We start from the raw sequence: 26,839 nt of genomic DNA, 5'->3' as shown, positions 1-26,839 counted from the left end.
GGTGGGATCCTTGGGACTGATAGAAAATCCAAAGGGTTACTGATGAGTTTTGTTATTATGTAAAGTTGAAAGTGAAAGACAGTGGCTGGTAGTCTTCTCACTCAGATTTCATGTGGCCATTGGGTCACATGAGCCCATAAGGTAAGTGATAGAATCTATGCACACATGACCACTGCTGCCCATAATGAGATGGCTTTCTTACCTCATATTATGTGAAGGAGATATTTTCATGTTCAATTAAATGACTGTTTTCTATACCTCCCTGGAAATTTACTATACCACTAATACTATTCCCGAATATTAATCATTTTTCTTTTTCTTGAACTCTCCCTTCTAAGTGTCCCATTCCCCTCGGATTGTACTCAGGATTCTTTTATCCTTTTATGGGAGCCTTCTCTAAACCTCTCTGATTCTCTGTCTCAGAATCAAACTGCCAGATGAGAACACTGGACAGTGGAATCGGAACCTTCCCTCTCCCAGACTCGGGAAATCGCTCAACCGGACGTTACATATGCCAGCCAGACTCCCCAGAGGACACTGAGTCCCTCCTGCCCCTCCAGCCAGCCCTTTCTGCACCTTCTTCTATCAGAGCCCAAACCCTTGAACGTGAAGTGCCTTCCTCCACAGACAGACAGCACCCTCCAGACAGCGCCATTGTTCATTCCGCCTCCGACACGGTCATGACTGCCAGAGGGATGCAACCTCTTCAAAGCCGCCTCCCCAAACCAGCCTCCTCAGGTAGAATGCCAGTTATCTTTTAAATTAGATTATTTTCCCATTCATAATAATGCACTTGCTGACAAAAATGGAAAATCTTCCATCGGGAGATGAAGACGTAACCTCTCCCTGATAGAAGTATGGATATGTGAAAATCCCTGCATGTTTTTCACCAAAAAGTAAAACAATGTGTATAAGACATTATCTACTTATGGTATTAATATTATGTTAAGGAATGCCCACATGTCTGAGGAGACAAATGTGTGAGCACTAGTATATGGATGTATGAATCACTTAAGAAAAACACACATACATTTGTGGGATTTTACCTTACAAAGCTTAACTGAATATAGACCAATTTAGATCCCAGGTATAACATTAGCTAAAATGTTGTTTGCCCTCTAACCAGAAACATAGATCTTCTGACATATTCCTGTCCTGTTCAAATATATTTATATGTTGAACTATAAAAACTGAGTTTGATATATCAGCAGTAAAATGTGCATTAATTGCAGTAGAATGGAGTAAGCTTTCCCACTGGGAAGAACCATCCTTTGTTGCAGTCAATTGAAACAAGCTTTCATGATTAAAGACAGGGGCAGACAAAAGGTCAAAGTTTTTTCATTGTTCCCTCAAAATTAAAAATATTTATTGCAGCCCAAGATGACACTAAATAATTTTTAACTTGTACGCCTTATGTTGCTTTCGCCACATTCATAAGCATATGAACTAGAACTCTAAATGGAACACTTTCATTACGATTTGATGATTAGAAAGGAGCTGTAAGTGGAGATTATACAGTAGACTTCTGAGAAATTAGAAAAGGAATCTTTTAATTAAACATCTTTGAATAAATGTGATTGGGCTATTCCCATGGCTGCGTTCTTCCCTCATACAGTAATACCAACTGTCATGAACATTTCATCACAAACTTCTCATTCAGAGCCAAGGCTACGTTTGTAAAGGCTGTAATGCATATTATTTTTGAAATAAATGCACTGTTCATTAATGACATAGCCCCCAGACATTCAGGGGTGAAATCTTAGTTATGGATTATGTGCTCCATGCCTGAATGGTCACATGTGTGACCTCAATTTAGTGGCAGGCTACTGTAGACTCCATGATTAAACACTGTCATTATAACAAATTGAAAAGAAACCCCGAGCCTTGAATTGCTTCATAAAGGGTTGGAAGGAGATTGTTCTGATCTTGCTGCTAATATTCACTGCCCTTGTTTTTTAGGGTTGCATCTTAATTAAATTATGATGAAGTTGTAAAAAGGTAGTGTAGAGTGAATAGTAAGGTGAACACACTGCAATAAATTCTCTGTCACTCATCCTGAAGTTTCCTGTCCACCAAATGCTATCTGTGGCCAGCTTTCCAATGCTTCTCTTCTCTGTAGCCACTTATGATTCATATTAAACATTAGCAAATGGGGAACTCACCAGAACAAAGGTAAAATGGAGTTATACCTACTGTACGGCAGCCACTTCCTGTTCAGTGTGTACTTTTGAATTGCTTTTTTTCATATCCCCCTATCAAAAATGGAAGTAACTGTACAGATCTCACAGTGCTGATTAAAACTTAATTACTTTGCTTCTCCTCACAACCAAAACGCTGTGGAGAGGCTGTCACAGCGTGTCCTGTTGATAATCTTTGAGGTTGGAGGATAATGACAGCAATTCTACTTTCTGACATGATGAAGAAATACACTCTGCAGGTTAATCTCCTATTACTGGTAATGGGGAAACTTTCTCTAACTGTCCTCTGCTAATTATACCCTGGCTACTCAAAGTGTGGTCCAAGGGCCAGCAGCTTTGGCATCACCTGGAAGCTTGTCAGAAATGCAGAGCTCACCCCACACCTACTGAATCACCATCTAAAGTTTAACAAAAGCTCAGCTAATATATATGCACATTAATGTTTGGCAACTACTGCCCTGGAAGATCTTTAAGGGCTTCCAAGAAAAGCTTCTGAACCCACATTATTCAAGATGACCTTAATAATATTCTGAGAGATGAGGGTCCCCTGTTCAAGTATGTTTGCAATTTCTGCAAATTTGAATGCTGTCTTTAGAGACTGTGACAATGCCCATTACCACACTGCAGGCTTTGAGAAGGCCTCCAAAAAAGAAACCTAGTTGTTAATAAAAGAATAAAATTATTGGAGGAATAATCTCAGTGTTTCCCAAATGGTCTGCCCGCAGAACAGTTTTGAACCTGAAGAACCTTTCAACATTTTATGGAAAAAGAGGTCCAAGAACAAGTTTTCCTTAGGGTCTTGGAGGTGAACATCCTCCCGAGGTAGGATAATCAGATGTTGGGGTAGCAAAGACTTGCAGGATGCAGAATGGCAGGAAGCCCAGCTGGCGCTGTTTGGACCTTTTCATTTTTTAATGTCTCCCGCACAGCCCTCCCTAAATTTGTACAAGGTTGAAGAAAGCTGATTTGTGATTCCATACGTTTTCCTCATTTAGGAAAAATCAGTTCCCAAAAGCAGAACGAAGCAGAGCCAAGGCCTCAGACTTGCTCATCATTTGAATATACTGAAAACACCATGGCAAACGAGCAGCTTCCAGACTGGAGAAGTGAGGATGTCACTGCTGAGACCCAGGTAAGGGGAAGGCCAGTGGAAAGATGCCGTCCACCTGTTGGTCCTCTTGTGATAGATTTAATTTTATATGAAATCTGCTGTTGGTTTATTGAATACAACCCCAAGTCTAAGGCTTACCTTTTCTCCCAATTATTAAGGAACACCATGAGTTCTTGGGACATCTGAAGAATTCAAAGTGCTTCTGATCTGCACCCAAATTCTTGGGGGTATGGATACCTCTTTTCATCAATATTGTGGAAGAAGCATTCACTCTCCCAAGCCATGAGGCACCATTTACAATGATTTGTTTTCCCATTTATTTTGTTATCTTAGCAGATACTTTAATCTTCACCTTTCTCCCATACAACAGGGAAAGTGGATATTGTTCTCTTGTTTTCAGGGATGAATGATCTGAGGCCTGCTGTGGTCAAATGACTTGCAAGGGTCAGTAAGACCTGAGTTTTGTCAGCCCCCATCGATTTTGCTGTGGGTTCTTCATCTACCCTGAGATGGCACACAGGGGCCTCCTGATGTGTTCCTGGAGGAAGGAGCTCACAGCTTAGGGATTCTTTGTTTATCCCTGGGGGTTACATAATGTCCTCTCGTATTTGCCGCTTCCTCCTCTCTGCTTTGACCATAGTCAGCCTCTTGGTTACTTACCTGCTCATGCTAGAGGGTGTTTGGTGGTGCCTTGTAAGGGGAGGGTGGAGAAAGGACATGGGGCTCAGTTCCCAGAGCTTCCCAGCCCTCCCATAAGCCTTCCTGCTTCTGCTGCCTTTGGCTCTCCCAATTCCATCAAGAGCCCCCAATGCCATTTGCACTAGAGCTTCTGTCTAACTATGATGAAGAAATACCCACATTTGTCCACATCTGAGGTCCCCCACATTCAGTGCGGCCTAGTCTTCTTTTCTCCTTGGGCACCTCCATGTGGAAATGAGACTGGATAGCTAGAGGAGAGACCTCTAGGCCCACAGCCTTCATGTGCAGCAGGGAACAGCAACCCTAGAGACCCGAGGGCTATGTTCAGAGGCCAAGAGAAAGTTATTGTGGAGCTGAGCCTAGAACTGGGACCTATGAGTTAGAACCCAGCGCTCAGAAAAGCTGCCTGCACAGGACACAGATCTGAGAGGCCAAGGGGGAACCCATTGTCTTCTCTAAGGCCTCTTGTTAAACACAGAGCTATTAGGGCTCCTCCAAATCAGTGGGGCCCAGACTTGAGCAGACATCAGAGTCACCTGAGGGCCACACAACCTGCTGTCCCCACATGGACTCAGTGTCTAATTTGGCAATTACAGAGTGAAATCTAAACATTTCTAAAAGATTCCCAGGTGTGTGCCCTTGGTCCACAGGACACCCTTTGCCAAGCATTGCTACCACTGCTCCAGGGGACTCTGTACTTGCTGTGGGGACTGGAAAGTTGAGAAAATCATAGATGACACCAGAATTGGAGAGGGGAAAACCAATTCAGAAACAAGCTAGTGACAGTGGCAAAGGGGTTTGATTAATTTCAATAAAGAAAAAAAAGTTACTGACCCAGAAGGTGACCTTTCCCCTCTGTGTGTAATGTCTAGGCATTCCTCACACATGTGTAGCAATAGACACACCTGTCTAGGGTCCCCTTGTCATCCTGCACCAGCTTCACCCCTGGAAATCCTGCCCTGACCGAGTCACCACTGTGTGTTGGCACTTACCACCCTGCTCCTTTGACTACCAAGGAAGGAGAGTTTGAGTAGAATTAGCTTTTTATATTTCCTGTACTCAGCACATGCCTAATTCAATTAATATTTGTTGCAAAGTACGAAAGACTATGTCTCCTTATACCCGGAAAGTGTTCCTGGAGTCCCTTTGAAACTCTGGACGCTGGGTCCTCTGGAGCCACAGCTGGCAGGCTTGTCCCCGCTATGGATGTAATCCTTGCTAGACTCCTGATACCTACAGCATCAAGCTCCCCACTCCTAAAACACAGCACTGTGTGGGCCAGAACAGCTACTCAAGAAGCAGCCACTTAGTGGGTGGGGCAATGGGCAATGAATGAAGGAGTAAAGGAAATGAGTGACTGCTTAGATTTATAACCCCACTATGAAACTAATTTATGGCTTTCATATGAAAACTATAACCCAGTTATAACCTAAGAATATGGGGAACAGAGAGAGGGAGGGGACGGAGGGGGGAGGATGGGCTGAGGGAGGGTGATTGGTGGGACCACACCTGCGGTGCATCTTACAAGGGTACATGTGAAACTTAGTAAATGTAGAATATAAATGTCTTAACACAATAACTAAGAAAATGCCAGGAAGGCTATGTTAACCAGTGTGATGAAAATGTGTCAAACTATTTATAAAAGCAGTGTATGGTGCCCCATGATCCCATTAATGAACACAGCTATGATTTAATATTAATTAAAAAAATTAAAATTAAAAAAAAAAAGATTTATAACCCCAGCCAAGGAAGCTTACATTCTCAATTGTTTTTTTTACAATTCCCAACCAAATGACACAGTCCCAAAGAAACTTTAGAGACCCAGCCATGCATCTGTATCTAAACTGTCAGGGAAAGATAGGGAATAACAAGGTAACAGAGTAGTCTACAAACAGAAAAGAGGGTCCTAGATACCCTCAAACCAGCATGTGGGAGTGATGTGTTGATCCAGTGACTGGATTATATGTTCTACTTGTGTGCACAGAAGAAAGAACTGCTCACTATCAGCTGACTCAGTAATGCCTGAGAGCGGCATTATTCCCACACCGGGGGCATGAGAGGGGTCAGGCTATGAGAGCAAGAGGGGCACTGGTCCCTCACCCCGTGCACTGTCAGCAGATTAGAGGACTGTGTAGGGGCCAGCGATTGCTTATTTTCTTAAAGGCCACTCTCCTTTTGGGGGCTGGAAAAAAATATAAATTAGGCAAACATTTATTCTTTTGTTCCCAAGGTTGACTGCTTTAATGCCCTCTGATACTTGAAAGCCAATGATGAGCTCAGTTAAATAAATAAGCCATTAGGCTTGGAACAGCAGCAGTTTTTTTTTTTTTGTTTGTTTGTTTTTTTTCTGAGAAAAAACCCTATAAAGACGTGTACAGAATGCAGAGCAGGTCATGGTGGGGACCTTCCTAGGCCCAGGACAATGGCAGAGTGCCAGCAACAACTCTACCATTGCAGGCCCGTGCTACAGCCCTGGTCACTAAGTGGACCAGTAGACCGCACGGGCCTCCCAAGAGGCAGAGCAACCAGCAAATCAGGGCTGTTCTTGGGTGGGCTGGGCTGGGCTGTGGGAATGGGATTCTGTGCAGACAAAGGCAGCCGAGTGTGAGCTGCTCACATTCTCACAGGATGCTCTGCTGTTTGATTTGTATGACTAATCTTAACAGTCTCCTATTACTCATTTAGGACAAGGTACCCAGAATGTGTACATACTCTGCCAGCGGTGGCAGTGATAGTGACAGTGACCTGGACTGTGGAGATAATGGTTTTGGAGCTGGAAGGGGACAGTTAGTGAAAGCACTGAAGAGCTCCACCCCAGGTAACTCACGGGAGCATGTGGGACATGTGGGGCCCTCTGTCTGGGAAGCCCTGAGTGTGCCCTTCACCGTGCCCACCCCCATCCTCCTGGGTGTCACACTTCTCTCAGTGTCTCTCCCGAGATCTAATTTTCTGGTATATACAGAAGATCATCCATGCATATTGATTTGTTTTCTGCTATAATCTTCATGGCATTACAGTGCAGTCTGTAAAGATTCTGTTCCCAAATCTTGTATCTCTGAAGCAGACTCCAGTTGAGTTATCTCAATAATAAAGGAATGACTATAAAGACAACTTTGTTCCTAATTACATAGTTGGTGAATTAAGTCATCCAGTGAGCCATGGATAGAGCCTTCCATCTCTTTGCTAACAGGTCTGTCTATGAGGTCCAAGCTTCCTCACTCTCTTTTCCTTTGAATCAGAATTGGCGGTAGAAAAACCATCAGCCCTAGGTGTTTACACATGCATTTCTTCAGGTGGCACTTCCTTACAGAGATAAGAGGACAGACGCACCGCTAATGCGAATTATGATCTGTGCTCTGCTTTTCTTCCGGTCCATTCTGGATTGTCAGAAATATTTTAATGATGCAATTGGAAAGTCAATCTATTCCTACTAATCAACTTTATCTCAGGTACTAACCTAGAAATTACATGATGAAACCATGATTTCCTTTTTTCAAATAAGGCTGATATCAGGGAAAACATAATCTGGGAACCATGTGTGTTTCCAGTTTTCAGATAATCTTTGCATTTGTAACATGAGGTGTGGGGGTAAGAATCACCTCTAAGAAAAGCTCGTTAATCTGAACCCACCACTTCATTCCTCGCTTCTTACAGTCATCAGAGAAGCAAGACTGATGGTTGAGTCATGTAAAAGCTTACCAAGAAAGTGTGAACACCCCTGATATTTTAGTTGGATGTTGTCTCCCATTTCCCTGTTGGCTATCTGTGGTTCATCAGTGCCCCTCTATTGTGCCAAGGGAAGGGGATGGGGAGTTCATTGTCACAGGGCTTGCCCGGTGAAGACCATAAGACCAGGCCAGCACCTAGTCCACACTCTTCCCGTAATCTCGTCACGGGTCTACAGTGAGTAGCCTCACTCACCAACCCTCACCTGCCCATCCAAGAGGATTTCCAGGGCCCCTTTTAGCTCTTAAATTCTTTCCATTTGTTATTAAACAAGTATTTGTTCAAAGCTTCCTCTAGGAAGTTTTCTAGTGGCTAGCAGGTTCTAATGGACAGAGAGAGATCCCTGTCTGACAGTAAACAATATATAAGATAAACAAGTAGATTTATTTAATTTGTTGAAAGGAGGTAAGTACTATGGAGAAAACAGGTAGAGCAGAGTAAGGGAAAGTGGCAGTGCTGGGGTCGGGGAAGTTAATGTTGAAGGGGAGCTGTCAGAGAAGGAGTGTCCCTGAGGAGGGCACTTTGGAACAGAGAGCTAAAGCGAGACAAGGGGCAAGCCAGGAGGATGTGTGGGTAAGGGCACTCCCAGCAGAGGGAACAGCCAGCGTGGAAGTCCCAAGGCAGAGCTTGTGCAGAGCCCAGGGGCAGCAGGGGACAGGGGCCTAGCACAACACGGACCAGATGGGGTCACAATAGGAGAAGGGGGGAGAGGTCTGACTCCTACTGTGAGAGACATGCACAGGGACCTCAGAAGACCTTGACCTCAGGAGTGCCATGACACGCCGTAGTTTAAAAGGATCCCTCCTACTGCCTTCTTGTGAAAACTGAAGAAGCCAGCCCCAGACAACAGGTAGTGGCTTGAACCGGGTGGTGGCAGTGGACTTGCTAATAGACCTGCCACATGGATGGAAGTGCTCTGTATCTAAACTGGCCATTGGCTGTTAATCACTTGAAACAACAAGTGTAAGGAAGTAAATTTTTAAATTTAAGTTTTACACTTGTTTTCCTAACTCACTTGGGCCATTTCTCTTTCTCTCTCTCTCTCTCTCTTTTAAGTTTTAATTAATTTGAACTTAAATGTGAGTAGTCACTTGGAGCTCATTGTACAACCCAAGAAGTGAGAATGGCCTGATTACAGGTCTAATGAAAAATACAACATGATTCACTGATAGACTGGAGGCAAAGTGAGGGATTGAGGATGACTCCAAGGTCTGAGTCCTAGACGGGCTGGAGTTGCTGCCCACAGAAATGTGGAGTCCATGGGGTCCTGTTAGCTCTGGGGCCATCAGCCTGCAAATGAAGGTGGTGAGTAGGCAGTTGGCTGGGTGAACCTGGAGTCCACATAAACTTGAGTGTCATGAGTATGGTGACAATATTTAAAGCCAGGCAGGATTAGGGGGAGAGGGAGTGCAGATCACAGAGGATTATGTCCTTCTGTCTTCTCTGTCAGGGAGACGAAAGGCCCGGGAGGGAGACTGAGCAGGAGCAAGCTGTGGTGGGGCAGAGGCCCAGGGAGCAGAGGGTCTTAGAAGAAAGTACTTGAAGGAGAAAGCATGTGGTTCTGCTGTCACTTGTTACTGAGAAAAGGCAAGCGGTGTTCAACTGGACCTGCTGTTCCCTCTGGCAGTGGGTTCCAGAGTGGAGGACAGAGGGAGTGGGGAAGAAGGAGGAGGGATGGTTGACCAGCAGTTTGAAAACTCTTGAAAAAGGAGACAAGATTCAAACAGATTCCAACTCCAAGTGAGAGAGTGCTTCCTTTAGGGTTCTTGTTTGATAGGCTTGTGCAAGGCCAAGAGTAAGCGTTCGCCTAGCACACTGGGAGGTTGAGGCAGGTGGATCACCTGAGCTCAGGAGATCGAGACCAGCCAGAGCAAGAGTGAGACACTGTCCCTAGTAAAAATAGAAAAATTAGCTGGGTGTTGTGGCAGTGTCTATAGTCCCAGCTACTTAGGAGGCTGAGGCAAAAGGATTGCTCAAACCCAGGAGTTGGAGGTTGCTGTGAGCTATGATGCCATGGGACTCTACTCAGGGTAACAGAGTGAGACTGTCTCAAAAAAAGGTGGGGGAAAGGGGAAGAGGAGAGAGAGAGAGGGAGGGAGGGAAGGCGGGAAGGAAGGAAGGAAGGGAGTAAGTGTTGGGTGTGGCTCAGGACCCAGATGAATGGTAAACTCACTCCTTGAGTTTTTTTTCCTCCTATCCCTCTGAGAAATGATGTAAGTCCTAGCCTTAATTTTTTTCTCTACGTATTCACTTTCCTTATCCTGTTCCTTCCAACCAGAACAAGTCCCTCTTGGGAAAGAAGCAGGTTTCTTTCATTCTATTGCTTTAGCTTCTTGGCAAATGGTGCTACTTGGGAGGAGGCGCTGAGGTCCTGGAAGCAGCACAACCAGCAAGCTGGTCTCTCCACCAAGGCCCACACGCTCCACCTTCAAAAGGGGACTTGCTGCCAGAGATCTGTCATGGGCACACCCTGATGTGCCAGCCTCCGGTTAGCCCTGGCTGGTGACCGACGGTGCTGCTGGGAAGGGAAAATGCATGCAGACAGCTGGTGTGGCTGTGTGCTGGCTTCCAGCACACCCTAGGGAGGGGCTTACAGGGTGGACACAGCACCAGTAACTTTCTACATGTGGCCAAGGTGGAATAAAAGGAAAACAGAAACAAGAGAAAAACGATTAACAGGAAGCTGTGCCTTGGGTGTTCAGGGGAGATTTTCCTCCCCTCAGAGTCACAAGTGTTGGTTTGTATTTGTCGCGTGCACCTGGGAAAGGGACACTGGCTGACACACCCTTTGCTTCTCTGGTTACCAAGGTTTTGGAATAAAGGTCCCCAACCCGCAGGATGGAATTTTTCAATAGATCTTGAAGGCTGATTGGATGTTTCCAAAATAGTTGCCCTTTCTCTAACATACACGTCCTCCCTGGTTCACTGCAGTTTCCTTTGGGCAGGGGAGGACATTTGATAGTGGCACTCTGTCCTCCACAGCTTCAAGGGAAACACACAGTCAGAGGCCACTACCTCTTACCTGTCCCCCCATCAGCCCTGCTTGTCCCCACATTTCCCTGGCTTGGCGTGCCCACTACTTTCTTTGCATCACATCAAATGTAGTCAAAGGACCCTACTTTCCAAAACCCTGCCTAGGGGCTCATAACCCACTGAAGGAAGTACATGTCTTTTCTTTCAAGGTTAGTTTCTTTAGCTTGACTTTGAAAAAGGTTTAGAAAGTGTAGGTTGTTAGCACAGAGTCAGCAGCGGGAGCAGGATTTAGGAGCTGGGTAGGTGGCCCAGCGGGTGAGGGAGCAGACAGAAGTAATTGTGTGGCTTTGTTTCCACAGAGCCACCTACTCTAATCTGCCAAGCTTGGTGTAACAAATATTCCTGCCCCTTTCCTGCAGGCAGGCCCTCAGAGAAGGCACGTATGGGCACCAAGGCGGAAAGGTAAGAGAGAAAGCAGAGCCAGTGGCAGAATGTGGGGTGAGGGGAAGACTCGGAGAAGCACCCACGTCCAGATGAAGTTGAAAGGGGAGGCTCACCCGGGACCCACTGGATCTGGGTGGTAGAAAGTGGAGTAATAATCTGTAGTCACGATGTCTGCCCTAAGGCTCTGTTTCATCCACCTGGCTGCCCACCACCATCGCCAACCATGCTGGGCACCTCAAGGGTGAAAATCCCAACTGAAAACTCGTTTCTCTCCAGAAATCCACTCTACCTCCTGGGTCCTCTCCTTGACCTCGTGTCTCACTGTCTTTTTAGAAGTACTGACTGTGAAGCCAGGAGCTGTCCTTGACTCTTCCTCCTCTCGCCCGCCTCACTCTGGCCATCCCAGAGGCCTGCTGGCTCCTCCCGGATCTGGCCCGTGTAGCCCGCTGCCTTCTTTTGTCCCTGGCCTGGTCACCCCCCTCCAGCTTCATCCACTTCAAATGCTTCATCCTTACTGCCACCTAAGTGCCCTCCCTGAAATGCAAAAACCCGCCATGCCGTTCCTTTGCTGAAAACCCCTCAAGGGTTCACCATTACCCACAAGTCCAGTCTCCCAAGGATACACGTGTATCAAAGTCAGCAAGTGTGCTTATTATATATGTACAGCTTGTCAGTTACTGCAAGAGCCAGCCGAGGGCCCAGTTGTCCTTTGTCTGTACTGGGCAGATCTGAGCGTATAACCCAGGACCCTCAAACGCGTTTGCCTCTTAGCATTAGCAGCAAGGCAGTGCGCACTTAAATCCCCTCGGCATCTCACAGGCCCCCCTGGGTACGTGTATTTCCTCCTCCATGTCTCTAAGAAGTCTTGTCTGTATTTACTCTTCACTGAACCGATTCACTGCATGCACTCAAAGCGTTCAGGTCCCTTTCTACTGGACCCAATGTACCTCCTCCTACTACTGCTGGCATTATCAAGGGCTGGATGATTTTCCCCACAAGTACTTCTCATTCAGTCCTCATGAGAACTTTAAAGTAGTAAGATAGACATTTTGTCTTGATTTTATAGATGAGAAAACTAAGTACCACCAAGCTAATAGTAACTTGCTCAGGGTTCAGAGTTAAATTTACTTAATGGAATCTATAATAAAATGATTGAGGTTCTTGTGCCCCTTAAGGAAAAGGACAGTGTCAGTGATGTTGTAATATGCGTGAAATCTGATAAAAATCTGTTAACTAAAAAAATGCCTGGTTCACAAGCCATATTCATTAATCTCTATTTCTATTCCTCATACTTTGTAATGAGGATCTGAGTTATTTTCTGGTAAAATAGTACTTCTTGCACAAATTAAAATAAAAATGTGCCATGGCCTTGGCTTTGTATCTTCAGCCTCATGTTTTTCCCACTTCCTGCCTTAAGCTTTGTGCATTGTTAAAATGCCGCCTATGTCCTGACCACACGGTGCTGGGAGGGTCTTCTGTGCCTTTGCTCACTTGGCCCCACCTCCCTGGGAGGGGTTTCATGCTGACCCTTTTCTTCTCTAGCCTTTAGCCTAACCCCTACTTAATCTTTAAGATTCAGTTCAGACTTGGCCTTCTACAGGAAGACTTCCAGGAAGCTCCTTCATCAGCAATGCTAAAAGCCCAGGTATTCATCCTTGTCTGCTCTCCTGTGAGACTTTATTTGTATCATTTGATGCTTGATACTGATTTCTTTGCATATTCAACTCCCTCATTAGTCCCAAGGTTGCTTCTCATTCATGCACTGAACGTAGCACAGAGCATGGCACATCATAGGTATTTAATGAATGTGAATCAAATGAAAATGCAACTAACTCCCTGCACGGATTAATGTCTTGGTCAGCCCCTTGTGTACACATTTACTATCTATCTGGGCCTTTCATTGCCCAGAGAAAGAAAGACTCAGAGGAGCTACATGCAGAGAGAAATCCAATAAGGACATTTTTCCTTCTTTGAGGACTGGCTAGAGAAAGCTGTGAATCCATTTGTCTGATTTTTTTTACAGATGTAGAATTTTAGCTTACTCTTCAATGATGAGACTTTATGCAGGTTATTACAGGCATGTCAGAATCCTCTTGTTTTGTTTTGCTTTGTTTAAATAGTTTCATGTCTCCTGGCTGGATTCTTTTACTCTCTTCCCCAGTTTGGGAATTATTGCAAAAGAAAACCACTCGAGTTGACAAGTAAACATCATACTCCTGATCTTGAAAGAGAGAAATCAAGGTTGAGAACCTTCGTTCTTTCAGTCTTGGTTGTCCTTTGACAAGTAGCACTGGTTAATAAATAAAGATAATTGGGGGGGAGTGCACATGGGGGGACTCAACCTCTAAACAAGTTTATTTGGTTGGCTCAGCAGTTTTTTTTTTTTTTTTTTTTTTTGCAGTTTTTGGCCGGGGCTGGGCTTGAACCCACCACCTCCAGCATGTGGGGCCGGCGCCCTACTCCTTTGAGCCACAGGTGCCACCCAGGCTCAGCAATTCTTGTGTCCAAGCCAGTGGTAGAACCTTGGGTGTGGGGGCAGCTTAATGACAGCCCTACTCCTAGGTGTTATAATCAACATACAAACATGAACATTGCATCTGAGAGAGAAGATAATGAATACCTTTTGCCACCAGTTTTTTCTATGGCCTAAGGCCATACACAGCTGTTTAGAGTGAAGAACCGAAATTCCTAGATTTTTTTGGTTTTTATAAAATTAAGGCTCCAAATAAAACCTTGCTAGGGTCAACAGGTCACCACAATGGAGAGACGCATTTTCAAGAGTCCCCCCTCTCTCTCCAAACCCCATAGCCTCCCAATACAGTGGTCAGGTAAAATATACAGAATACGTAAAATATACAGAATACGTAAAATATGCAAAGTTTCAAACTGGGGTCCCACAGCCCCCAGTGGTGCTCATCTAATCAAGGCCCAATTTCCTGAACTAGAAGTAGGAAGGTGATTACCTTCAGCAGATTACAAAGAGCCAGGGCAGTTGAGTTAAAAACAATTGGTTTTGCTGTAATTAGAAAAACACAAGGAAATGATGACTGGAACAATATTAAAAGGGACACTGAGGGATAATGGCTCCAGTCCCTGGTTAATTCTTCAGCTTGGATATTTAGAGATTCACAAGTACTTATGCAGAGATGATGAATTTTAAAAATCGCTGCCATCCTGCCTTCCCAAGGCCAACGACTTTGGCTATTAATAGAGCAATCAGATTTTGCTATATTATAGAGAATTCACACAAAGTTGCATCTATTTTAAAGCATTCATCTGGCACATTACTTAAAGATGACAAATCTCTGTAATGTGCAAAATCAGCATTGGGTTAAACTGAATCCAAACTCATTATAATCACTCTAAGTCCCCCCAGAGAAATCTAGTGTTTAAAATGGACACTACAGGTAAGTTATCTTTAGTTCTTCCTGGAACTTTTCTTTTATGAGATCATTTAAAAGATTTCCTTACTTTGGACAAGCCCATCCCAGCTCGTAAGTGAATGGACGTGTGCCTTAGAACACAAGGGATTCCTCTCCCAGCGAGAAACATTCCTGAATGATAAATGGAAAATACTGACTATGACAAGCAGGTTGCTCCGAGACCCTCACCAGAACCGGGGTCTTAATTTTCTCCCTGTCACCCTTTATCCATCATCACAAAATCCACAGCCCTTTCAGCTAAACATGCCAGATTTGCACGTTGGGGCTTTTAGTGGGGAGAAGTGTCATGCACAATAAAAACAAACAAAAAACCCAAGCAGCTTCTAAAAATCACGTGGTCAAAAGCTAACCATCAGAAAGAACCCACTGTGCCCTCAGACAGGCTTGAAAAGGGAGGCTGAGATGTGACCTGCATGTAATTATTTAAGCTGCATATTGTGAGGCCCTTAAGAAAGCAAATATGATGGACAGAATGAGTTTACCCTCCTGTCGAAAGAGCAGTGTGCCATGGCGAGGCCGTTGCTCAATTAAATTGGACTGCAGGCTACCCAGGAGATGGAGACCAAGCCTGGGGATCCTAATGAGACATTTTGGAAGGCAGAGATGCCCCCCTGGAGTTTGTCACCCTTTGATGGACATTCTCCCCTCCACCATTACCACAGCACCCCAGTGTTACCCACCCATGAGTTCAAACATGTTGCAGCCCGAAACATTTAGAAAGGAGGTTGCACAGAGTTAATTTCAAAGTAAAACACAAATCTTCCCTGGTACGGATAGGCGAGAGGAGCACATGATACTATAGCTCTGCACATTCGCAATCTCTGGCTGCCAGGGCTGAAAGAAAACTAGCAACAGATCTAAAACTAAATAAAGAAACAAGTCAGTCCCCTCAGCTTCATGTGGAGCAAGCAGACAGATATATAACTTGGTAGGGGACTAGCAAAGAGTGGCTTCCAAGACCCCTGACAACTCTGCAGCCCCATGAGCATGTTTGAGGGTGACTCTCTTGGTAGAGGTTTACCCATAATCTGAGGAATGCATCAGTGTTCACAGTGGATCGTCTAGCCCAGAGTTTTTCAACCAAATTATCTCACAGCACGCTTGAACCTATACTTAAAATTCCCCAGCACACTTAAATTGTGTTGATGAAAAACAAGAGTAAAAAAAGAATATACTTACTGTGCTTTGAACTTCTCTTAAAAATAATGTAATGAATGCTCTTTAAAAATTTTTCACAGCACACCAGGTGACAATCACCGGTCTAGCCAGTGTGATTTTGCCCACCACTCCACCCACAAAACATCTGGCAAAAATGTCTGGAGACATTTTAACTTGCCACATCTCTCAAAAGGAGCTACTCTCTGTTGTGCAGAGCCTCTAAACACCGGACAGACCCCAAACAAAAGAGAATTATCTGGCACAAAACGTTAGTAGTGACAAGAAGACGCCAAAAAAGATTTTCCTTTTGGAAATGTTCTTTGGAAGAGGGAAGCTGTCAAATGACTGTGCCAAAGTATGACAGCAGGCCAATAGCCCTGCCTGCCCACAGGTGTTCCAGGCCCCGTTCCAGCTACCTGGGGTGGTGGATAAGATGAGCTTCCTCCAAAGGCCTTTGAAAGGGGGGGTTCATGCTCCTGTCTGGGGTTTTCAGACTTGGCTGTTGATCCTGTTCCCAGTACCTTTGCCAGAGTGTGTTAGACAGACGCTGGCCATCTGAAGAGGTGCCACAGAGCACAGGTTATCTGAGGCTGCTGCACATTCAGTCTCTTCTTAGCATTTCATTTCTGACTCTTAGCAAACATGTGCCCTGAGGAGGTAAAAACCCTTTACAGACTTGAAAGTTACCTGAGGACAGGGAATCCTCACACTGCTCTAATGAAGTAGGTAAATTCAATTCAATGAAAAGTGGAGGGAAAATGTAGTCAACAGGTGTTTGGGTTTCCTAGGAGACCGTAGATTTCATATTTGGCTTAAAAGCTCAGAGTGACATTTAGAAAGAGCCCCTTGCCAGAGTTCCCACTGAGTGGTTAAGGCAAGGAAGATTCACGATAATCTCAGGAATAAGAATACTATAGTAAATAGAAGGAGCTGGGGTAGTTGTGGGGAAAAGGGGAGGCTCTGCATTCAGGAAAACTCTTTCTAGAAGTAATTATTATAGTGTTCAAGGGGGAGAAGCAGTGGGCAAACCTTTGAGGTATGAGGCAAAAAGGAACAAATATATTCTAATTGCTTGTTCTCAGACTTTAAGGATAAGGAAAGAGACCATTTCAAACATCATTTTATTCCAACTGCCTCTTCTTAACTAGCCAAAAACCTAGAAATATCTACTTACTATACAACCGAGCAGAAGAGCTCAGGGAAAAAGCAGGGTTCCTTCCTAACCCACAACTGAGAGCTTTGCCAAGAGAAATATCCAGCAATACTCAGCAAATCACATAAGTGGCTCCTCTCTGTGACCTTTTAAAAAACCCAAAATCAAACACTATGGGCTGCCTGGCTGGGTATGTTAGCAATGCCCAAAGTTTTGCGAGTCCGGACCCCTGGGTCCCAGCTCTGGCTGTGATCCTGGATGAATATGGTCAGCCTTTCTGAGCTTTAGTTCCAGCTGCCCCTTACCATCTACCTCACCTCCTTCTCGTGGGGTAGTTCAGATGCAACAATCGATGTGACAAAACTTTCAGTCTGCAGAATGCTAAATAAATATGAGCATTGTGAAATGGGCCCAGAAAAAGAAAATTTCTGGAGGAGAGGTTTGAGGATGTCAGGGTGTAAGAGGGAGCACAGGAAGGTTAAAACCTGCAGGCCAAAATAACGTGAGCTAAAGCCCCAGCAAAGTAAACTGCTCTTGTAAATCAGCCAAGGCTATGCAGTTTCATTAAGGAAAATATCATACCATCTTTATCTGTTGTCAAAATTCTGTCTAAGGGAGAAAGAACTGATGGTAAACTTCCTGAAACAAGCCTGGCAGCATTCCCCTTCCTGATTATTCACCCTCAAAAGCAGCAGCATCCCAGCCTATCACACGGCATCATTGTTTTCAGGTTCAATTACACAGGAACCAGAAATACAGTGAGGCTAGATCAGGTGGGGAAGTTTCATTTTTAATTAGACCAGGATTTTATTATAAATGAATAAATCAACACAGTCCTTAAAGAATTTAATTAGAGAAAGAGATAGCTAACCTTCCTTTCCATTGGCCAAGCGGGCTCTCGATCTTGCACCTGGAGAGATGGTTAGTGATTGGCCCCAGCTTCCCCCACGGCAGATGCTTATCGGTTTAAGAATACCCCCCAGAAGCATCATACAGAGTGTTTCTTCTTCACCCTCAATTTTTTCACTTTTTACAAAAAAAAAAAAAAGCCACAAACAACAAAAATCCCTCCCTTGTATCTTGGCTTGTTTGGCCCATTCTCTCTTACACTATGTCCTTTTGTCCTTCTGTGCTGCATTTTTCCTTACTCTAGATACTTATGGGTATCTTCCTGAGTTTGATGAGGATTCTTTCGAAAGTAACACAGAAGGATCAATACCTTTAGGGAGAACCGGACATCATTCATTGCACCCCAAGTGCCCTGTGAAATCTTTGAAATATGTAGAAGGACTCAGATAGACAGCATGCGTGCATCTTCTTGGAACTCATTGCTCATCTTGAGCAAATGTCATTCTTTTCCTCTTCGGGGCTGTGCTGGGCTAGATTCTCTTGATAACTGCGAGGCTTGGTGTTTTGTCACTGTGTGTGAACAAACACAGCAATGACTGGGAAGTCATTATCCATGCCTCGGGATTCAGCAAGCTCGGCTACGTGGAGACATTCTCAAGAGTTTTTCCTCAGGGATCATTTTCAAAATCTGGTTTTGTTGTTTTGAATAAAGAAACCTCTGTCTCTATGCCCCTAGCCTAGGTAGTCATTTTTATTGGTTTCTGGTTCATCTTTCCAGTCTTTGTTTGAACAAACCAAATAAATGCAAATAAATGTTTTCTATACAGAACGTATACACTGTCCTGCGTCTTGTTTCACCTGGCTTTCCTCTACTTGCTATATCCTGGAGATGGTGCCGTGTCAGTGCGTAAAAGCCTGACTTGTGTAGCTCACTCTGTGGTATCTATGGGATGGAGTCCCAGCAGCTGGACTGTTACTCGAGATCTAGGCGAGTACCCCTTGTGGAACCCATGGCCCCATAGCTTTACTCTGACCATCAAATTGCTACTGTCCTCATCTGCCCCCTGCCTGTTTCTTTATTAGGATATTTCATAAATGACACAGGACAAGTGCTTCTTGAATGTCTACTGAAAAGGCTGGGTGAATGGTCTGTGACAGGGTTCTCAGAAAAAGGAATGCCAAGTAGCCAGGTGTCTTCCTGGAGGGGGCTTCTGGAGTGAGTCTTGGAGAATCAGGTTTGGACGTATGTAAAGGGGAAGAGCATTTTCCTGAGGTAAGTGAGCATGTTAGGGAAATGAAGACAGGGTCAGAAGGAGCAGCGATAGCCTATGACTTTCAGGGTTGCCCCACAGCCAGTTACCACAATAGAGATCATATGGTTTTGTGTGAGTGATTTGTAATATAAACTGGTGGTGGGTGTGATGTGTGTGCACCAGAGAGTTTGAGAGATGTGTAAAGGACCAGCCCAGAGCACAGGTGGTAAACAGACTTAGATTTGCAGCCACTGTTCACAGAATCCGCCCTTAAACTTGAGTCTATCCTGCAGTTATTCAGCAACCACAACAACAAAATACTTGCCTCTTTATTTCTGCTGCTTCTCCCCATTTCTAGGAAGCTGAAGCTTGTGTTAGAAAGAATTTACAAGTTGTGCTGTTTATCTTCTCGCTCAGTGGAATGTAAACTTATAACGGCAGGTATTTTTCTTTGGTTAGTATCATGATCTCATAATTGCTGGCACTCAATGGATATTTGTTTGGTGAATGGCTTAATGAATGAATCCCCTTATCCTGTCCTTACTTGCCCTCTGCTTGGACTCTCCCACTGGCAAGTAATTAGGAACTTCACTATTATTCACATCGGCCTATTCCATTGGAGAGAACTATAGTAGTTAAAACTTTTTTTTCTAATTGAGTTTTTCTATACCATATTCTGTGATGAGGGAGGGAAGGGAGGGTCTGTCTGCCTCATGGGTTGCACAGTATTCCATAGCTGGGAAAGTAGGGTAGTTGTATACAATGGATAAAGACTACATTCATCACATACTCAGGCAAACAACATGAACTTCAGAATTCTCTTGGATTATAACTCAGCGTGTGCTAAGATGATTGGTGCCTGAATGAATGAGGCCATTCGATATACTGGGAAACGTTCATGGAGGCTTTGGAGTCAGACAGCTGTGAATTAATACCTATAATAAGGTATCACTGAGCCTCTCTATGCCCAGATTGTCACCCATCAGATGATGGTAATAACACCTACTGGCAGGATTTTAATCAGTGTATGTCATTTGCCTTTATGAAAGGTACCTTTGCAATGCTGGCTGTTGTGCCAAGAAAGGCTCAGTGAGGGCAAGGTCTGATGTGATGCAGGAAACTGAAATGCATCAAACCAGATGTTTTTTACTCTACCTGAAAGATAGTAATGGAAGGTTTTCAGAAAGAAGAGTGAAGCACACAGGTTTCAATGAGGGATCCTTATTCTAGGACTTCCTCGACTCACATTGTATTTACTGTTGAATGCAGCCCCATGTTTTCTGCGTGTTTAAATGGCACAAGCACAGGCTGGTCTTGGTCACCAGTGCCTAGAACAGTGCGTGGCACACAGGAGGCACCTAACAAATATTTGTCAAATGAACAAAAGGCATTGGTTCTGAAATAAATAATACTCTTCATTCAAAACTCAGCTGGATTTTCAGAGCAAAGTATAAATGAGCTAGTATTTCAGGTACCTTTCTCAAAAGTGAAAAAAAAATGAGCTTTAAAAAAAAAAGTCCCTTCAGTGCCTTAAAATGTCTCTTTAGTTCTCTTTAGAGTGCAAAGTTCACTTACATAATACAGTCAAATTACAAATGTTATTCAGTATAATACCAGCTGGATCAAAGATGAATGAAATTATGAGCTAAAACAGCTCTTTAAGTTCTGCATTTGTTAAAGAAGAAAAAAGCAAAATGAGTTTAATTCCTTGGTCCCAGAGTGAGATGATATTTAGCCCGGATAATATTCCTGGATTTACAACTAACTATGTCAAATTATACTTCTTCTTTTTTTCTTCCTCTTCTTTAAAGTGACTGCTAAAATATTCTGTGCTCCTGAGCACTATTTTTTAAAAGAAACTTGAGAATGATTCTGGGAATGGAGAGGAGTGTTCTGCCTTTTCAGAACATTGTACCTTAGGTCTAAGAAAACGTGTTTTTAGAGTAACATTTAAGAGAAAGGGTAGTATGAGAGTCTGAAAGATACATATACTTCCAAAAGAGAGAACTTCCCATCAGCCTTGAACTGACCTGCTGATGACAGGCGTTCTGTTGTGTCTGAGTTATGTCCACTTGTGGCTTGTTTTTCAAGGGAGAACTTTCAGTGTTTCTCCATTTGGAATGATAGTTCTTGCTGTAACTTTTTTTTTTTTTTTGAGTAGATTAACTTTGTCAGATTAGGGAAATTATCTTTAAAGCCTGGCTAAGAGTTGGGTTTTTTTTTTTTAAATCATGTAGTCATGTTGAATTTTATCACTATATCTATCTATTGGGATAATCATATGGTCTTTGCTTTTAATGTCCTAGGTGAGAGATATTTATATGTTTTAAAAATTAAACCAACCTTACCTTGGGATATTTTTCACATGTGTACATTGATAAATTCAGCTAAACTAAGGTTATACTTAGAATTTCTACATATGTATTCATTTATTAACAGATTTTATTTTTTACTATTAACCATTTTAATAAATGAGTTGAAATGAGTCAGTAATATTCTTATGCTTTTCTTATACTTTGTTATCAAAATAATACTGGTGTCAGAATGAGTGGGGAGGGCGGCGCCTGTGGCTCAAAGGGGTAGGGCCCCGGCCCCATATGCCAGAACCCCGGCGGGTTCAAACCCAACCCCTGCCAAAAACTGCCAAAAAAAAAAAAAAAAAAGAATGAGTGAGGAGTATTCCCTCTTCTTCTGTTATTTATAAATTGTGTAAGTTAGAATGATCTAGTCCTTGAGTTTGTGAGAAAACTTCATATGCACCTCATGTTTTCTTAGTGGAAAGACTATTATTGACCTCATCAATTTCATTATTAGTCATAAACATTTCAGGCTTTCTATTTCATTAGTATATCAATTCTGATAAATGTATAAATTTGTACTGGAACACAAGGTTGGACAAGTAAATTTATGAACTCATTTTAGAAAAGTGTTACGTACCTTGTTGCTGACTATCATGATGGTCACCTTTGAGGTACACCCCTTGGGAAGCTGTGCACTGACACCAGCGCCTGGTCCACCCTTCCAAGCAATTGGAGAACTCTTTCTGGAATGGCCATCAGAGCTGTCATCAGTAATTATCAGTACAATTAAGTTCTGATAATTAATTTAGTGAACTTATCCTAGAAATACTGCTTTAAAGAGTGGACTAAGCACTGGCATTGGTGTATATTACTTCCCAAGGGCAGTACTTCAAAGATGACCATAGTAATATTTAGCCACGAAGGATGTAGCAGTTTTTCTAGGATGAGTTTGTGAGCTTAATTGTCTAACCTCATATGTCCCTTTTTTAAATTTTTCATATTTATTGACAAAAAACAGCTGATTGTGTTTGCATATTATCTTCTTATTATCTACGGTTTCTGAGTTATATCCTTTTTATTAATAACATCGATATCATTTATCTTTTCTCTTTTTTAAATTAATCCTTCTAGTAGTTTGCCAATCTTGTAAGTCTTTCTGAGAAACCAACTTTTCACTCTTTTAACTTTCCGAACCTATTATTTCCTGCTTCCCCATGTCATTTTAATTGATTTCTGTTTGCTATGGTTTGGATAGTTGACCTTTCTCAACCCAGTGGTCTAAATCCAGACTTTCCTGTAGTCTTTCTGCTTCAGGTCTGTCTTACTAGAAGTTGGGCCTGATCCCAGGGGAACCACATGGGCCCCCCCCACACACACCTACATCAGAGGAGAGGGCAGGCAGAGAGGGAGTGACTGAGCTCTCCCCCAAAACTTGTCTCCTTCAGGAAAAAAATTAGGAAAAAATATCTGTATGTGTGCATATACACAGTTTAACACTGTGTCTGTGTATATATACATAGTACATACATATATAAGTACAGTTATACGTATCTATTCATAGATAAACTTATGAAGTATTTATTAACACACACATACATTAGAGGGAAGCATTATAAAAAGGACACTAGAATAAGCTCATTCCAGCAGAAGGTACAGGATCTAGCCCCAGGTCTCCCAATCATAACAATGGAGAAATCTCTGAGCCTCAGTGTCCTCAGTTGTAAAGTGGGAGTGTTGAACCAAATGAATGTTTCCTATTAATACAATGACTGGCATGTCTTTTTTAACTATCAGAACCTCTGTGTTTTAATGTGGGCATCACGTATTTTAAATATGTGCTCTTGGGTCTTCCTTTTTGTCATTTCTCCTAGTATTTCCCTCATAGAGGTGAATACTTCCTCGTTCAGAATTTGATACCACTGGGGCTTTGCATAGCAACTTACATTTTAAACCTGACTAGACTTTTACATGCAGAATATGATTGTAAAAGAGTTTTCAAGGGGGAAAAAGAGATTAAATATGTGCAATGATACTGGTAGGTCAAGTCACATAAGAGCTGAGAATTAACCTTTGGAATAATATGGAAGTCATCAGAGATCTTGACAGGAGGCTTATTAGTAGAATGATGGGGGTGATGTCTGGTTGGAGAGTGCTCAAGAGCGTAGGAAGAGAAGAATTGGAGACAGTAAGTAGACATAAATCTTTCAAGGGTTTTTGCTATAAAAGGATATAGATAAATGGGGTCCCTTCAGGATTTTTTTTTTAATGGGAAAAATTACCACACATTGTAAGCTGATTAAAAATCCAGGAAAGAGAGAAAAACTGATGCTATAAGAGATATTTACAAGTGGAGAAGCCATCCTTGGATAGGAGCGTGAAGTTTGTCCATACTGACTAGAGATAGGAGAACTCATGGGCGGATGCTGGTAGATGTGCATGGAACGTCATCACAGTTATTTCCAGGTTTCTTCTGTTCTGACAAATATGGAAAGCCAGTTGTTGGCTGAGAGTCTGAGTAAGGAGACACTGCAGTTTGGAAGAGAGAGGAGAAAGTGTGAAATAGCGTAGGACAGAGAGAGAAGGAATGGGCTAGAGAAATTTATCAGGATCTCGCCAACGTCAAAGTTAGTAAACATGAGCTCAGTGAGACCAGTGAGCATAAATAAACTGTGCTTATTTATATCCATGTTCAACAGCATGAATGGAAAGTAGCTAGAGTGGTGGACTTAACAAAGTTAGGTTTTTATTAGGTGGTACGACAAAGAGGGGGCAATGGAGTTAAGGGTGTTTAAAAGAAAAGGATTCAGTGATGAACCATGAAGACGGACTAAGAATGGAGGGGAATAAGGAACTGTAAAACACTGGGGAAATCAATGGATGGTAGATTACAACCAAGGGATTATTGGGTTGAAGTACTAGAGAGTAAACTGGTAAACCAGGAGTTGCTCATTGGAGAGTGACAAGCTTGAATTAAGGTTTTGGAGGACTTGCTGTGATTATTGGTGGGAGGTAGAGGACAAACTGCAGAAGACAGACCACAGCCGAGGGGTTCATCTGCATGGAGATTTAAATAAGCAAGATTTTGACTAGAGTTGTACCAGAAAATGTGACAGTAAACAACATTTTCAAAGAATTAGGGGGAGGGCGGCGCCTGTGGCTCAGTGAGGAGGGCGCCGGCCCCATATGCCGAGGGTGGCAGGTTCAAACCCAGCCCCGGCCAAACTGCAACCAAAAAATAGCCGGGCGTTGTGGCGGGCGCCTGTAGTCCCAGCTGCTCGGGAGGCTGAGGCAAGAGAATTGCGTAAGCCCAAGAGTTAGAGGTTGCTGTGAGCCGTGTGACGCCACGGCACTCTACCCGAGGGCAGTACAGTGAGACTCGGTCTCTACAAAAAAAAAAAAAAAAAAGAATTAGGGGGAATGATCGGTAGATTTATAGATGAGGGGAGGTGAACGACAGTCAGATGATATGAAATTCAATCCTAAAGTAGGAAGGAAGGAAAGAAGGATATCTATTCCACTTCCAGGCCCAGTGATAAAAAGGTGCAGGAGAGAAAATAGCCACCACTTGAAAGGGATCCAGGGGAAGCAATTTACCCAGAGAGAGTCCAATTTCATTTAGAAGTAGAGGATGAAGGGTAATTCCAGATATAAGACGTTGAAGATACAGGGAATTTTTCTGTTAATTAACCATGAGTTTCAAGAGCATTGGGAAGGGTTTCAGAGGCTGAAGAAGGTCAAGAAATGGAGTCAACAAATTGGCTATTCAGATGTGACAGTATGTGGATAAGGAATGACTTTAAATAATAATCAATATGGTTTTTAACTTGTACTCATACATCAGAACTTAGACATACAAATAATGTGGTTACACATTTATGTCAGTAGTGCTGAATTTGCTCAAAATGCTATTAGGTATTTAAACATTATGAATTTTTTAAATACATATATATAATATGGAATTTTATAACTAAGAAGGATCTTAATTATATTACTTATTCCCTCATGTTTTCTTTATCTTAGTGTCCCTAAATCTTATCACAATGCTTACACAAAATAAATGCACAATAAATGTTTGTGGAATGAATGTAGAATGTGACTCAGTAATTCAGTCAGTCATGTTTAGCCATCTCCATGGAATGAGGGGAGGAAAATCTAGTCTATTGTTCAATATGGTGTCCATACTCTTTTAGGGGGAGTAAGTCTGTATCCATTGGGGAGAATTTGGCTTTTGAATCAGCCCAGTGCCAATCTGGTAAATTCAGGTAATAATATAATGTTGATCAAAAGTGGGCATATGAAGTAATGAAGATCATAAACTGATTCTGAAAATAATTTCAAAATAAAAACCTCCAAAATGAATGGTTAGAATAAATTTATATATCTCAAAGTGGCTATAAAATTACAGGTTTTTTAAAGGGGCATATACATTTGAACATGTCAATTTTTTGTTTTTTGAGATACAGTCCCACTGTCAACCTCAGTAGAGTACTGTGGTGTCACAGCCCATAGCAACTTCAAACTCCTGGGGTTAAGTGATTCTCTTGCCTCAGCCTCCCAAGCAGCTGCGACCACAGGCATCCACCACAACTCCCGGCTATTTCTTTTTTTGTTGTTGCAGTTGTCATTGTTGTTCAGCTGATCCGGATTCAGACCTGCCAACCTCAGTGTATGTGGCTAGCGCCATAACCACTGTGCTATGGGCACTGAGCCAACATGTCAGTTATTTAAAAATTTTTCACAATTTTTTTAGCAATCTAGTAATAAAAAATACTTTTCCCCTCAAATGGTAACAGACTTGAATGATAAATTCTAAATACCACTATATAAATCAGCAGCTCCTACCCCAGGGTTCCTGGAAGGAAATGATGGGAAATTTGGGAATTACAGCCAAACAGTAGCCTTATTTTGAAAGTTAAGGTCATGCAGGAGACAGAGCATTTGGGGGTGATAGTAGCGGTAAGAAGGGAGAGACCATCAAGAAAAACAGAAAATAGCAAGACCCAGAAAACAGTCAGCGTTGTGTAAATGGTGTGAATAGACTACAATCCCCCCACCCGCAATTATGCAAGCCTCGGGGGCTGTTTGGATTCCGAGTCCAAACTGGGTTTAAATATCTCTAGTTTTCAAGTCCAGAGATAACTGTATCCTGTGTCTGGAGCTCTCCTGCCCTTTAAGTCAATCTGTTCTTAGCACATTCGCCGTGTTTTCTCCTCTTCTTTTTCTAGGCCAGATGGTCACCTAAAATGTCTTCCCATTTGTGTTGCCTAGGGAAGAGAAGAAGAGGCTGAGTTTCCCTAAATTCCTTGGCATCCAAGAGTGGTACCAGGGAACAGTCACCCTCTGACATTGCTCATCACAAATGCTGCCAAACTGACACTGCCTGGGAGCGCAGTGAGAATGTGTTAGCCTCACTCCATCCAATACCTACTTAGGTTTTATTTTTTCCCATGGCACAGAAACACTCTTAGTGATTACCCATTCTCATCTACATGGGAGTGAATTTATTCCCCAGAATGGAAGCACACATCCTTT

The 26,839-nt window shown here is 43.0% G+C and overlaps 1 protein-coding gene across 2 annotated transcripts in view; it reads left to right on the top strand.

Annotated features, from left to right (window-relative positions):
- The window catches only part of NCKAP5 (NCK associated protein 5), a 969,262-nt gene that overhangs the window by 907,398 nt on the left and 35,025 nt on the right, over positions 1-26,839 (top strand). Inside the window, exons 16-18 of one of the 2 annotated variants that reach the window (XM_053597955.1) lie at positions 424-738; positions 3,194-3,330; positions 6,694-6,826. In XM_053597955.1, coding sequence (XP_053453930.1) covers positions 424-738; positions 3,194-3,330; positions 6,694-6,826 — 585 coding nt within the window. The remainder of the gene's footprint in view (positions 1-423; positions 739-3,193; positions 3,331-6,693; positions 6,827-26,839) is intronic. The other variant, XM_053597956.1, reaches the window with a different exon arrangement.

Source organism: Nycticebus coucang, chromosome 7 (genome assembly GCF_027406575.1).
Source record: "Nycticebus coucang isolate mNycCou1 chromosome 7, mNycCou1.pri, whole genome shotgun sequence".
Lineage (NCBI taxonomy): Eukaryota > Metazoa > Chordata > Mammalia > Primates > Lorisidae > Nycticebus > Nycticebus coucang.
The sequence above is the reverse complement of the archived record's forward strand: the minus strand, read 5'-3'. Positions and strand labels throughout refer to the sequence as shown.